The sequence below is a fragment of the Hyalella azteca genome, unplaced genomic scaffold (genome assembly GCF_000764305.2).
Source record: "Hyalella azteca isolate HAZT.00-mixed unplaced genomic scaffold, Hazt_2.0.2 contig5776, whole genome shotgun sequence".
NCBI classification, from domain to species: Eukaryota; Metazoa; Arthropoda; class Malacostraca; order Amphipoda; family Hyalellidae; genus Hyalella; species Hyalella azteca.
In genome coordinates this window covers 108,913-123,292 of record NW_025935956.1, presented here as the reverse complement: position 1 = coordinate 123,292, position 14,380 = coordinate 108,913, and the positions used below count along the sequence as shown (strand labels likewise).

The following is a 14,380-nucleotide window of genomic DNA, read 5'->3' as shown; positions in this document are numbered from 1 at the left end:
TCTTCTACTAAATTCCAATTTACGCGAGAGCTTTTATTACTGACCAAAAACATAATAAACACAAAAAAGTAACAACTGACCATTGTTAAGTTATGCAAAACATTATGAATTATCTTATTTAACTGGAATTTAAAAGACTGAGATTCGTTACCGTGATAGCGAGTAGAGTCCGGTAACGGGATCACGGTGACGTCCCGACCCTATCCTGCTAAGGGCTCTTCTTAGGGTCGGAGGGAGGGCAGGGTCGTGGGCTTCAAGCCTCTTTTCAACCCACTGCTGCAGACCCTGGGCATGGGCTGCCAGTCTAGCTTCCCTGTCAGCAGCAGACTCGGTGGTTCTCTGCAGACACTCACGGCGCTCCTCACTTAGCTGCAGAAATAAGTTACGTTGGAATTTGTTTTGCATATCTTTAGTTTCTGAATAAAATGACTCACCTTAAGTGGCGTTGTTTCTTTTCGATGATGGTTCTTCATTCTGCTTGCAATTACGCATAAAAAATTGAGATTATTTTAGCTAATACTTCAGTTTGGCGATCAGTTTAAGGTTCTAATTGAGTAGATACTATTGATTAATAATTTTTTATAACTTCATCTTATTTTACACGGTCTGTTTGCGGTTGTGGACGTTTGAGCATAATTGTTTGATTGAGCACTATCGTTTCTATAATTTTATATCAACATTTTCTACCTTTGATTTTAACTCAAGCGTTTCTTTCTCAATGAAGTTGCACGATAACACATTTACTAACAACGTGAATGTGCACGATAACACATTTACTAACAACGTGAATCCATTACTTCTGAAACCTTTACTTGAACATCTGGGACAACATATGTAACCTTTTCACCCACATACTTTTAAAATGAAAATAGCCTTTTCCCTTAATAGGATAGGAGATATTTCCATGTCTCCGACTATTCCAATATGAAATTTCTTTGAATCAATTCACAGATTAACTCACCTTATTTTGCACAGTTTGCTTGAGGTTGTGTATGTGCGTGTGGGTTTTCCGCTCGAGCGAATGTATTCTCTTGTCGAGCTTCTCATGATGCGCGTCGATGTGGTCCATGAGGGCGACCTTGTCAGACTCGAGCTTGTGTTCCACCTTCTTGAAGAAGGGAGCGCAGTAGCAGCTGTTGCCCACCGCCACCGGGCCCTGGTATAAATGGGTGGATTAATAACGCTAATTAACAAATTAACACATAATCGGTAATTATGTGTTTTGAGAATGAGTATAAAAAAACGGTACAAATGGGGGGATTAATTATGCTACTCAGTTTAATAATGTGTTTTGAGAATAAGTATAAAAAACTGGTACAAATTGGGTGATTAATTATGCTACTCAGTTTAATTATGTGTTTTGAGAATGAGTATAAAAAACTGGTACAAATTGGGGGATTAATTCTGCTACTCAGTTTAATAATATGTTTATAGAATTAGTATTAAAAAAACCGGCACAAATCAGTTTTTAAATTATGCGACTCAGTTTAATTATGTGTTTTTAGAATGAGTATAAAAAATGGCACAAATCAGTTTTTAAATTATGCGTCACAGTTCAATTATTCGAATTCAAAATTTTTAATTTGCTCCAATTTTTCAGTTAGAGAATTAGATCCAGTTTTTAGATTGGCTTCTAGTTTGATATATTATTTTACGACGCAATACATGAAGTTCATGATTGGTGTAACTAGCATAATGTTATGGTAATGATTTGTAGCTAGCATAATGTCATGCTTGTGAATAAAATAATTTCTAATTTTACGCTTGAGTTTCATAAACAATCGGTAATCAATTGAATTGCTATGATAAAGCATCTTTCGAATTACTTTGCTCCTGTTTTGCTAGCAAATCTTGTAAAAGATCTTATTATACGTAAAAAAACAATATATAGTTTCAAATTGTACGTAATAGTATTACTTTTTTAACGTTTCCGGCGAGATCAACGTAGTATTGTTCGCCAGCCTTCAGAGCGCCTTTGGGCAGCGCGCTTGAGTCGATATTTGGCAGGTCCAGAGCCGCGGTGTGACTGTGGCAGCCGTACGGCGACCAGTGAACGCCGCTTCTACAGCCGCCACTCCGGCGTTCTCGATTTTCACTCTTAAGCTATAAATGGTGAATAAAAATATTGTGCCACAAACCCACTTCTCAGGTATATGAGAGAAATGAAAATATTGTGCATCAAACTAACTCAACAGAAATGTAAGAAAAACAAAAATATATTTAAGCTAAGAAAAAGCATCCAGCAAAGTACTTAAAATAATTTTATAAAAACATTTTCAAGCTTTATTCAAGAACGTAAATTCAATTATCTATAAGAAAAATTATTTTATCGCTCTTCAATTTAGGTAGAAGAATAAATTTAGCTCTTTCTCACTCCCCACAAATTGCTCACCTTCTTTTTGTCCTTTTGTCTGGTGCTGCTGTCTTTACTGCTTGTTCCACTGTCGTTATTCTTCTCCCTTTTATCGCCTTTATCTTCTTTCCTTCTAATATTATTCGTTCCTTCTTTCTTGCTCTGTTCTCGCTCCCTTTTGAGTCTCTCTTCAGGACTGACGACTGCCGGGGGATTTTGCAGGATTTCCAAAATTTGCTGGAAATTCTTTCTTCGGGCGATATCCTGTGGAGTTTCCTCTTGCTGAAAGTGAAGAAAAGCGTTACATGAAAGTCTTTTGGTCTAGGAATTTTTTTAAATATATGTGCAGTGATTTGCAAGCATAAACTCATCGAGATCTTGTGCCACAAGGTGCAGTACGGAATGTTAGGAAGAAATGATATTACGTAGCTTCTTATGAATATGAACTCAACGAAGATTAAAGCTATGTTCACGTAATAAGTACAGTAAAATAAAAAATTTAGGTAATTTTAAGTGAATAGCTTATGGAACCATTTTTTATGACTACCTTATTGAAACCATTTTGCTTGGCTCCAGCCTCTAGAAGAATCCTTGTCAGTTTTCTTCGTCCCATTGCAGCGGCGATATGAAGGCAGCTGTCCCCGTTCTGTTCAAAAGGCAAATTAAATTTGAATTAATAAGAGGTCTCAAATTTTGTTGCATGGACTCGATATAAAAAGGAATCTTTAATTAACTTGAAAATAAAATCTATTGATAACTTCACATGTATACAAAAAGTAGGTACTTGTTCGCAAAGGTTTCAGAACATTTCTTTCCAATGAAAGTAAATTTGAATGAACCAATATATGTATATTACCGTGTATAAAAAATTGCACTTACAAGTGATGAATTGTTGAAAAGTTGGCATGGCTGAGGCTATTACGATTAAAAAAAAATCTTACGTACATTAACTCTACTGTAACTATGAGTTACGTATAATGTATCTCATATAATGCAATGNGGGGAATTTTATTTGGGGGGAGGGGAGTTATAGTGATGGTAAATTTGTCTTCATTGAAGGTAAGTTAAAATTGTGTTTTTGTATTACGGGCAGGATGGGGGAGTTTTTTTTCTTTTTGAGGGGGAGGGAAGCTCAATTATTGTGATGTGTTAGCAATTTTTTTAGGAGAAGGTCAATGACAGTGATGTGTTGGGAATGAAGGAGTCAGTCATAGTGATGTGCTGGGAATGAGGGGCTTAGTTATGATGATGTGTCGGTTAACTACTTCCAGACTTGCCTATTATTCAATTCTACCACAAAGGGTCGAATGTATAAGGATCTTAATATAATTTTCAACGAATTGTCTTTAGAGGACTAGAAACATGTTTGTTCATTTAAGAAATCGCCATTCATTTATTCACTAACTTGTGTATTTTTCATTCATTGACTAGTTAATGCCAAAATTGATTCCATGCAATATTTTAGAGTTTGAATTCGTTTCTAATTTTGGATATAATAAACTTTTCGCAAAATATTTATCAATAATTTTGCACTTTGTATTTTCAAAGAATATCAATCTTTGTTGCACTTTAAATTTTTTTCGATTTTGAGCAAAATATCAATCTTTAAAGCCATTGGAAAATGTAACTGAATTTAGTAAAAGAAATCACAGTATTAACTGCAAAATTCGAAAATATAAAGTTTGTTAACAGACTTTCCAACACGCCTCATGCAGGCTTTTGATGCCGTGCTGAAAGGGATTTGACTTAATTTTATTTTATTTAAAGATTTGACTTAATTTACTGTTGGAGATTAGAGTGTCACCAGAATAATTCAAATTTTAGAATAAATATGCACTCGTATTTTGGTCAAAACATTTCATCATGCATGAAGCCGAATACCGCGCTGGTATGAGGGAGTTGTAGCTATAATATGATGTCAATTTGATATATGACGGGGATGAATCAATAGAAAGACTAAATTTGGTGTCCCAAATTCGAGAACTACACCATAACTGAAAATATTTTGTGAAAGATTTTATAATACTCTTGACACATAAAAATTGTAGGTATTAAAGTATATTCAATAATACACATAACACCTGCAAACTTTATGTATCAAAGAATATTTCATTTATACTCATAATACTCGTAAATTTCATGCATAAAATAATATTTATAATACCTATGACACTAAACCGTGGTGCTGGTAACCCGTAAAGTCACGAACGACTTACGGTAGTCACAGACAACTGACGGTAGAGTCACAGACGGCTAACAAGACCAGGCGGTTAACCTGCAAATCTTATTTATCAAAGAATATTTCATTTATACTCATAATACTCGTAAATTTTATGCATTAAAGAATATTTATAAACCCTATGACCCTATATCGTGGTGCTGGTAACCCACCAGGCGGTCCTGATGGTCGACGTTAGCGCCGTGACGCAGCAGCAGACGCAGCGCTGCTACGCGGCCCTCGCACGCCGCCCTCAGTAGCGCGCTGCTCCCGCCCTGCAATGTTATTTTAAACGTTAGTTCTTGAGAATAAATACAATAATTCAATTCATTAATCATTAAGAAAAAAAAAACAATGAATCTATTCGTTAATCGTAAAAAAAAATAATTCAATTCGTTAATAGTTAAGGAAAAAACACGATAATTCTGTTCATTAATCGTTAAGAAAAAACGTAATAATTCTATTCGTTAATCATTAAGAAAAGAAACACATAATTGAATTCGTTAATCGTTAAGAAAAACACAATAATTCAATTCTTTAATCGTTAAGAAAAAACACAATAATTCAATATGCTAATTCAATACGTTAGTTGTTAAGAAAAAACAAGCAAGACTCTCTAAAACTTATGTCATGATCTAAAAAGCATGATAATTTACAGAGAAAATTTGAGGAACACATTAAATAATGATAGCGTTGATCTTTGCGGTCAATCATCATGAAAAATAGAAGCAAAATATATAATATTGAATGATGACAAACTATTATTAATCAACAAGATTATAACCAAATAAATTCACTTCTCTAAACACCGAGATAAGCTAAAAAATTCGGTTATAATCACCTCGGGGTACATCAAATAAGAGTGATGAACTAAAACCCAAATAAAATCAAACTGTACATTCCATTTTTGTTACCTTCGAGTACCTGCTTTGAAAACTTTTATTACCTAAGAGTTTTGAAGACGAAAGGGTAGTTAATATTGCGGTCGGATCACAAAACAAGAATTATATCGGATATCAAATAGAAAGAGTGGAAACACATTATCCTTTATAAATATACGACAAATGAAAAGTAATTATGCAAAACGTGAAGCGCTACCGAAAATTTTAGTTTAGTTCGAGAACTGATCGCGCGGTGGCAGCTGCCAGGCCGGAAGAATAAGCAGGCTCAAGAATGCGAAGCCCCGCACGAGCGACCAGGGCTCAGGGGTTCAGATGTCACTACAGCGTTGAATATCACGTCGAGGCTGGCTTAGCGCGGGCTCAGTGTCATCAGAGCTCGGTAGGTAGATCTATAACGAGTAGATAAATCTATCTAAATTAGTAAATTGGATTTAAATTAGACAAATCTATCTATCTAGTAGATAAATCTATCTATCGATTTAAATCTAAATCTATGACGATTAGACAAATCTATGACGAGTAGTTATATCCATGACGAGTAGATAGATTCATCACGAGCAGTGTAGGCTGAAGAGTAGATATATCCACAACGAGTAAATAAATTCACAACGAGTTTACAGTATAGTGACACGATGAGTGGTTAAATCTATGACGAATATATAAAACCACGGCGAGTAGTTGAACATGCGACGAGTCGTTAAATCCGAATAGTTAAATATGCGATCAGTAGTTAAGTCTGCGACGAGTAGATAAATCCGTAACGAGTAGCTAAATTTGCGACGAGTAGATAAATCTTTGACGAGAAGATAATTCCGCGACGAGAGGGAGCAAGGGTTCATTATTCGTATTGCCATGACCATGAAATTGTTCGCTAATCCACTACATTAGAAGAAAATCCTGGTAAGTTGATGTGAGAATATGCATATTTTTGAAACGCCATACGATCACTGAGCTGCATTAATAGCAATATTATCATGCGTAATATGTTTTAATTAAGCGTTTCTTTGTTTGAGATCTCAGACTTTGAGCGGAACGAGTGTTTGTTCATTTGAATTGAAGACTCATAACATTTAGAACTAAATTATCCAAGTGAGAAGTGTTCCTTTCATCAAGTTAATGTTCACTTCCCTTAGCGAGAGTCTCGATCGTTCCCTTAACAGCAAGGGTTCCCACAATTGAGTTTAGAGCGCTAACTGCTGGAGGAAGTCGAGCTAATGCACGATGATAAATGCTCGCTAAAAACCTCGACCGCGACCGGGTTTGGCATCCCTGATACGGGATGGGAAAACACAAGCAAGAACACAGGAACAGCAAGAAGAGTTAAAACAGCTTTTCAATTTTCTGCATGTTTCTATGCTTGACAGGAAAAGGGTTAAAGTATTGAATTTATGTGAAAAATTAGGAAGCTGAGTTATGAAGGAACAATTTTTCAGTTTGCAGAGAGGGTCTAATATTTATGTATACTAAAATATTTTAACTCTTGAAAGAAGTTGGAAATGTATAAGGTGTTTGAGCTTACACGACATGGAAGAGAAATACAGCATTTTCGTTTTATATTAGAAATAAAATGTTTTCTGGGGCCGCGTTTCAGGCAGTTCGCCGCACACGAATCACCAAAATTGCAGTGACACCTGGAAATCACGGTCGTAAAATTTGGTCGCCATAAATCTGGGGGGCAAACCGACTACCATTGTGGCTGGGTGAACTTTCCAGCCATTATTGAATGTTGACATTGTTTGAACATTTAATGAAAGGAGCCTTATCTCTCTAATGTCGTTGTTGTACGTGACGTCGGCCATTCACATACATATTTCACAATCCTACTCACTAATTGAAAAGAACCTTGGTAATCAAAATAGTAAATTCACATTAGTTGAAAAAATAATCTAAAATTTAGCCCAGCCAAAAACTCTTACCATGCGACGAAATTTTTTACACTAATTAAATCTTTATATGCAGTTACATTCAAAATAATTTTTTACATTTTCCAATCACAATCTTCATAATGGCTTACTTGTCAGAACCGTCAATAGGTTCGGTAAGACCAAAATATCCGTTAAGCGAAAATAAAAAAAAAAAATAAAAACAGTTTAAAAATTTCGCACAAAGTAGCGTTTCTTAAGCAGTTCTTCTTAATCAGCGACACTTTATTTTTATAACGGCCCGGCGCTCGAGCGTCGGAAGGCGCGCATGCGCGAAGGTAGCGCGTGTCGGCATCGCTAAGTTTGTTTATTGCCATGACGTAAAAACCATCGTGCTCATTCCATGAAATTAAAACTGAAGTAAAAAAACATCACAGCAAATAACTAGGGAATTGCCAGAAATGTTGCAAGGTTTTTACGAAGTGCAGGAATATAAACAAACTTTCGTCGACATTTGTTACGCTTTTAGAGAGAAATTCCGGATTTTCACGGCAGTAGTAAATTCCTTGCATCCTACAGACATTACGGACGAAAGGAGCTATTCGACTGTGCGTGAGGAGCGTTGCGTGACGGAAGGGCTTCCTGAACGCAGGCTCAACGAACGAACAATCATTGCGATTGTTACAAGACCTCGAACAATCACTACGATTGTTACAGGACCTCGAACAATCATTGCGATTGTTACAGGAAAGACTGACCCTGCACTCGTACGAACTCCTTCGAGGATCTGAAGTCATACAATCTGTGGTAATGATTGCTCGTTTCCAGAATTATTGTTGCCATAGATCATGTTCTGTGCATGAGTGATCTGACTCGTGAATTATTCATGCATGTAATTATTGAGACTTTTATTAATGAATGATATGACAATGAATGACTAAATGAATTGATTGCTTGGGTCCTGTATCCTTCATACCCAATACGTCGAATGACGATAAAAATGGTTTTTCACTTAAAATCTTTATAAAAATTCAGTATTTACACAATTCTAAAAGATTGCAAATGCTTCTTGTTTCAATGACTGATTCTGGAACACTTAAATGGAAGATACACAAGGGAAAAGATAGATAGATAGAGAGAGAGAGAGAGAAGAGGTGAGAGGGAGAGAAAGAGGAAACAGAAAGAAAGAGATGGAAGGAAAGAGATGGAAGGAAAGCGCGAGAAGGAAAGAGATAGAAGGAAAGACAGAGAAGGAAAGAGAGAGAAGGAACGAGGGAAAAGGAAGGAGAAACAAAGAAAGAGAGAAATGGAAAGAGAGAGAGATGGAAAGAGAGAGAGATGGAAAGAGAGAGAAGGAAAGAGAGAAAGAAAGAGATAAAAGGAAAAAGAGAGAATTTTTTGTTTTAAGAAAGAAGCAAATACAGAAAACCTCAAACGGAAATTCGCTGGACGAGATTGCCTCACGTTCGTCGGACGCGAGGGAAAGCCTCTGTTCTGAAAAAAACCGCAATAAATAGCGGACGAGCTCTCCAAAGCAGGCTTGTCATTGAACACGGAAAAAATGTGCTCAGTCTACAACTCCTGCGGCTCTTCAAGGCAAACAAAAACTTTATAAAAATCTTAGACGATGACAGCAGAATTGTGTCGACACTGAATAACCCCGAGGAAAAAAAAGTAAAGAATTTATTTCAATGCTCATGTTAAAAAAATTTAAATATTCAAATATAAGCATCGCGATGACACTATACAATAATAACTTCAGCAACGTTAAGACATTGATAGAAAAAACTGAGCATTTCGATGACACTATATAAAGATAAATTCAGCAACGTTAAGACATTCATATAAAAACTGAGCATTCTGAGCATTTCGATGACACTAAATAATGAAAACTTCAACAACGTTAAGACATTCATATAAAAACAGGACATTTCGATGAGATTTTCTAACGATAAATTCGAACAACATATTGACGTGCGACATAACAGAGTCACTGCATGGTGCAAAGGCATGAACATAGCGGGTGCCATATGGATTAACTGTTACAGGTCACAAGTCAGGTAAGTAATGAAGTGAGCGAATCCCAGCAGGTCAGTAGCTGAGTTCTGACGATGACAGCAGAATTGTGTCGACACTGAATAACCCCGAGGCAAAAAGAATTAATGAATTTGTTTCAATGCTCGCGTCCAAAAAATTGAAATCATTAAATTAAAAGCATTAATTAAAAGCATTGCGATGACACTATACAATGATAAATTCAGCAACGTTAAGACATTCATACAAAAAACTGAGCATTTCGATGACACTAAATAATGAAAACTTCAACAACGTTAAGACATTCATAAAAAAAACTAAGCATTTCGATGACACTAAATAATGAAAACTTCAACAACGTTAAGACATTCATAAAAAAAAAACTGAGCATTTCGATGACACTTTCTAATGATAAATTCAATAACATATTGACGTGCGACATAACCGAGTCACTGGTGCACAGGCATGAACATGGAGGGTGACATACGGATTAACTGTTACAGGTCACAAGTCAGGTAAGTAATGAAGTGAGCGAATCCCAGCAGGTCAGTAGCTGAGTTCACCCGTAATTTGAACAGGTCGACGACCGGAAGTCTTGCCTGCAGTCTTTCAGGTACCACTTACCAGTCTTTGAGTACCAGGAACCAACTAGGAAACATCATTTGAATAAATAATTCAATCTCCTGCAATTTATATGGTGATTTTAATTTTGTTCATTCAAAAATATATAAGGTTATTTTGCTGCGGCCATGGGCAACTTGCCCAATAAAGCAAGCAAATAAGATTTCGATGAATTGATTGTAAAATCAGAGATTGCAGCATTTTTGTTAATGTTTGGCTTGATGGTTTACACAGAAGCTACATTTGCCAGATTTTGAAAGTGAGAATAATTCTTCTGACTAAGTTATTCATTAATTCCCTGCTAACAATTTAGATGAGTTTTTATTTCTTCAGGAAGAAAGCTTATACAAGTGCTAAAAAATGTAGTGTAACAAATTTTTAATAGTTTTTATTTACGATAAAAGTCATTATTGTGACACATAGTGAGTGATAATAATTTCCGTCTTATTTTAGATTTTACGGAAAACTGCTCTTTTTACGTAAAAAAACTAAAAAAAAATAATACGACAATTTTTAAATTTTGCGACGAATCTATTTTTTCCTGACAACAATTTTACAATAAAATTGATCACTTTTAAATTTTTCGACAAATTTGCAGTGTTTCCTACAAAAAAAGTAAAATATCTCTGACAAATTTTGAATTTTACGACAGACAAGTCGTTTATACGACAAAGACTTGAACACTGTTGTGTTGCGGTGCAGAGTGCACCAACGCTAAGAAAAATGCATTGCTTATTCTGTCCAAATACTGACACACTTTCTGCACATAGCTCTGATGCACTCTTTTATTTCGCCGGGCTGAAATGTGTTTAAATGTCCCACACAAGAACAAAAGTGCATCGCTATTTGGACAAAGTCTCAATCATTCCTCTGAGTGTAGGAAAATCAATGTCTTGAAGCCTTATTCATGCAGCGTGCTTCTTGACGGAGATATCGTGCTGAGAGTCTAAGCCATGTTTTACTTATTTAAAAAATAACATTCCATCACAAAAGTGGTTGATATCAACGTAATTTTCAAAAGAAACGTTGACAGAAATATTAAGCCCTGCATTGACAGGGTTTAAGAATGAATTTACACACACTAGATGAGCCATATTTTCAACGAAAATAATTACAAAATTTCGGAGCTTGCACGTATTATTATAGAAGCAAAAGTTTATTTGTAAATTTGCATTTGTATATTTGAAAAAAAAAATAATTTGTTGATTCATAAATGTCACGTCTAAGTTAGATAAAAAAACGGTTGAAATCGTGTCTCAGCATCAAAAGAAAAAGCGTGCGGAAAATGATGAAACTAGACTAAACATGAAACAGGACATTTATGAAGGACGCGCAATACGCTTGAAACGAAGTCACAATAAATACGACCAAAGAAAAGGTCTACCGAATGTCAAGGAACAAAATATCGACCCAAAAACAACAGACGTGACAATTTCCTCCAAGACTGGAAGATAAGAACTACAGGAACAGCACCAACAACACGAAGAGCACGAACAACACGAACAGCACAAACAACAACATGAACAGCACTAACAACATGAACAGCACCAACAACATGAGCAGCTCCAACAACATGAACAGCACTAGCAACTATACGAACAGCACAAACAACAACATGAACAGCACAAACAACATGAACAGCACAAACAACATGAACAGCACCAACAACATGAACAGCACAAACAACATGAACAGCACAAACAACAAAAACAGCACAAACATTACCATAGGAAGGGCTGTATGGCCGGTCAAGTGACCGCACGTGTCGCTCTACTTGAGCCTGCTGTTCTAAGTTACAATTTGAAGCCAAAAGCCATCACTCAGCTTAGGGGAATTATCCAGCTAGAAAGTAATGGAGAAAATTCTGCGTTAAATAACTTCACAAATGACTGACCTGCCAGACTTCTGGAATGCAATGAATGGCCCTAGCTTTAACCACGGCTACCGCAAGGGATTCGTAAAATTGTATAGCATAGATTACGGTACCGCCGCAAATGAAAATTTTTAGCTAATAAATCTGAAAAGTTCATAAATTATAACTATTTAAGGATTTTAATACGACCTAAATTTAGAGTTATCAATAACAAGGCTTAATTTCAAGCACTCGTAGAGCGGCAACATGTAATAAGACTATAAACCTTACAAGAAAATGAATCAAATTTATGAATGTATTACGAGCTGCTGCGCGCTCAGTATTATGCCTACAGTTTGCGTAGAATAGAATTATCTAATGGCGTGACTATAAGAGCTGAGAAAAAAATTGCGCGGAACTTTCCCGGGTATTTGTTTTTCTAATTAATATAATTTTATTCGATAGTATTGGCTTGGCTGCTGAAAATGCTTTTATCAATTCAGCTTTTGAAAATTCAATTCAGCAAATGCTTTTATCACTCACGTCGAAGACTAAAAAACTTCTACTGAAACGGCGCGTCTAGCAATCCGCTTCTAAACATTAATATTATTCTATTATTTATTAATTTATATTTATATTTTTATTCTAGTTAATTATTAAATAATATGGGGTTGTACGTTACAACCCAAGAGGGTGTAAAACTCTCATTAGTTAACTCATTTGTTATGTAGAACAGCATTTACAGACCACGAGCATCGAGTCCAGGTGCTCGAAATGGGAGCATCGCAGTGCGCAGAAAGCAGTGCATCCTAATAAACTAAACAACACAAATTATTGAAAACTTTTCGAAGTTGATTTTGAAGTAAAGTTGCACAGGATTGGATATGTGTAATTCATATATGATGTATAAATAAATGTATCTTAATATCAACCAGAAAGTAGTGTGATAGAAATAACAATGTATTTATTCAGGTGCGTATCCAATATATTTGACGTGAGAGGATAGGATTTGATCGAAATGAAAAATGATTGAAGTGTTACAAATAAATTATGTGTGATAGGCAAAATATCGTTCTTCCCGTGTTAAAACGATAGTATAATAGGCGATCAATGTTCTGTATAACAGGTGGGCTATTGAATGGATATTTATTTAGCTAGCATGCATTAATCAATGTACTTTTATTAACGTGATTCTAAAATTTTAGGGATTGATTGTCCATCCAGATAACTCCAGGGGCCGTATTATCAAAACTTCACAAGTACGCAAAATCGACTTAAGAGTGGCGTAGGTGCTGTCTTGATGACGTAACTCTAGAGGTGGTATTATCAAAACATTTGCGCGGGAAGATACGTAACGTAACTATACGCCTGCTCGGAGATGTCGTAAGTGGAGTTCCGCACAAGTTTAGAGTGTCTTATTTCACAAAGAACGTTTTAAAATGACACGGCACGATTACCCGTATGAAAAAATATCCTATACAGTTCAATTCACCCATTAACCATCTCTGCTTGTCCGTTTTGCTGCAGTGATATAAAACCTCAGCGACATCTGTCTGTCCAGAAGTCTTCAGAAGCCACAAAAGGAGCACTTGACTGGGAGCTGCAGTCCTCTGCCAACTGCCAGCAATTCCTTGAAGGAATTTTACGAGATGCTGGCACCCACCAGACCACCCAGGCCGCCCATGCCTCCGTTTACGGCAGGTACGACGACAGCCTCATCTCTCCCGAGCACGAGCGAGCCAAAACCCTTAACGAGTGAACATTTATTTCATTTGTTTCATTATTTAACACATAAGATACATACTGATTTTATTCGTGGTTTTGAAAAGATTGAAAAAGTTTTAATTATACGTTTATTTTTTAGAACAAAACACATATGGATTTGATTTGAACTTCTGAAAATATTGGCGAAATTTTAATTAAATTTATTTTTTAGATCCGAGGAGAAATTTTAGTTTTTTGTGATGAGTTTTTGAATTTTTGAAAATTTAATGTGTCGGAGATTCATACCAGGTATAGATAACACCCGTGTCAGGCACAAGCAGGTGAAATTCTGTTAAAAGAAATTGATAAGTATTAAAAAAGTTTGTGTTATAAATCACAAAGCAGCCTCATTCAAAACGCTTGTATACTAGTATGTCTTCACCTAAATCTCATTCAAAATCAGCAATTCGACCACATATACATTATTTTATGTTACACTCTTATGGCATTCCTGTAGCGGAGATACGCACAACTTTTTTAGCAGATAAAGTCATACGTCATCGAAGGAGTGTTGTTTTTTGCCCACTTAATCGTTTGTGGGGATAAGCTTCATAAAAAACTGGGCCTGATCTATTTGGTGCTCGGAGTGAGCAAGCAACGCAGATATTTTGTGTGCCGGGCAGCCTTCACAAGCGACAAACTCGGAGCTGCCGAGCACGCTTCTTCCGTGATACTGGAGTCCCATTAGGGTGGGAGTGGAGGGAGGGAGTGGAGAGATTGAAGAGGAGGGAGTAGAGGGAGTTGGGAGTGGAGGGAGTTGGGAGTGGAGGGAGT

The 14,380-nt window shown here is 36.2% G+C and overlaps 1 protein-coding gene across 1 annotated transcript in view; it reads right to left on the bottom strand.

Annotated features, from left to right (window-relative positions):
- Nucleotides 1-14,380, bottom strand: part of LOC108667362 — a 75,715-nt gene that overhangs the window by 3,138 nt on the left and 58,197 nt on the right. Inside the window, exons 3-8 of the mRNA XM_018154380.2 lie at nt 4,745-4,846; nt 2,901-2,999; nt 2,393-2,635; nt 1,918-2,103; nt 962-1,156; nt 152-369 (exon numbers count right to left, since the gene is read on the bottom strand). Of these exons, the coding sequence (XP_018009869.2) occupies nt 152-369; nt 962-1,156; nt 1,918-2,103; nt 2,393-2,635; nt 2,901-2,999; nt 4,745-4,846 (1,043 nt within the window). The remainder of the gene's footprint in view (nt 1-151; nt 370-961; nt 1,157-1,917; nt 2,104-2,392; nt 2,636-2,900; nt 3,000-4,744; nt 4,847-14,380) is intronic.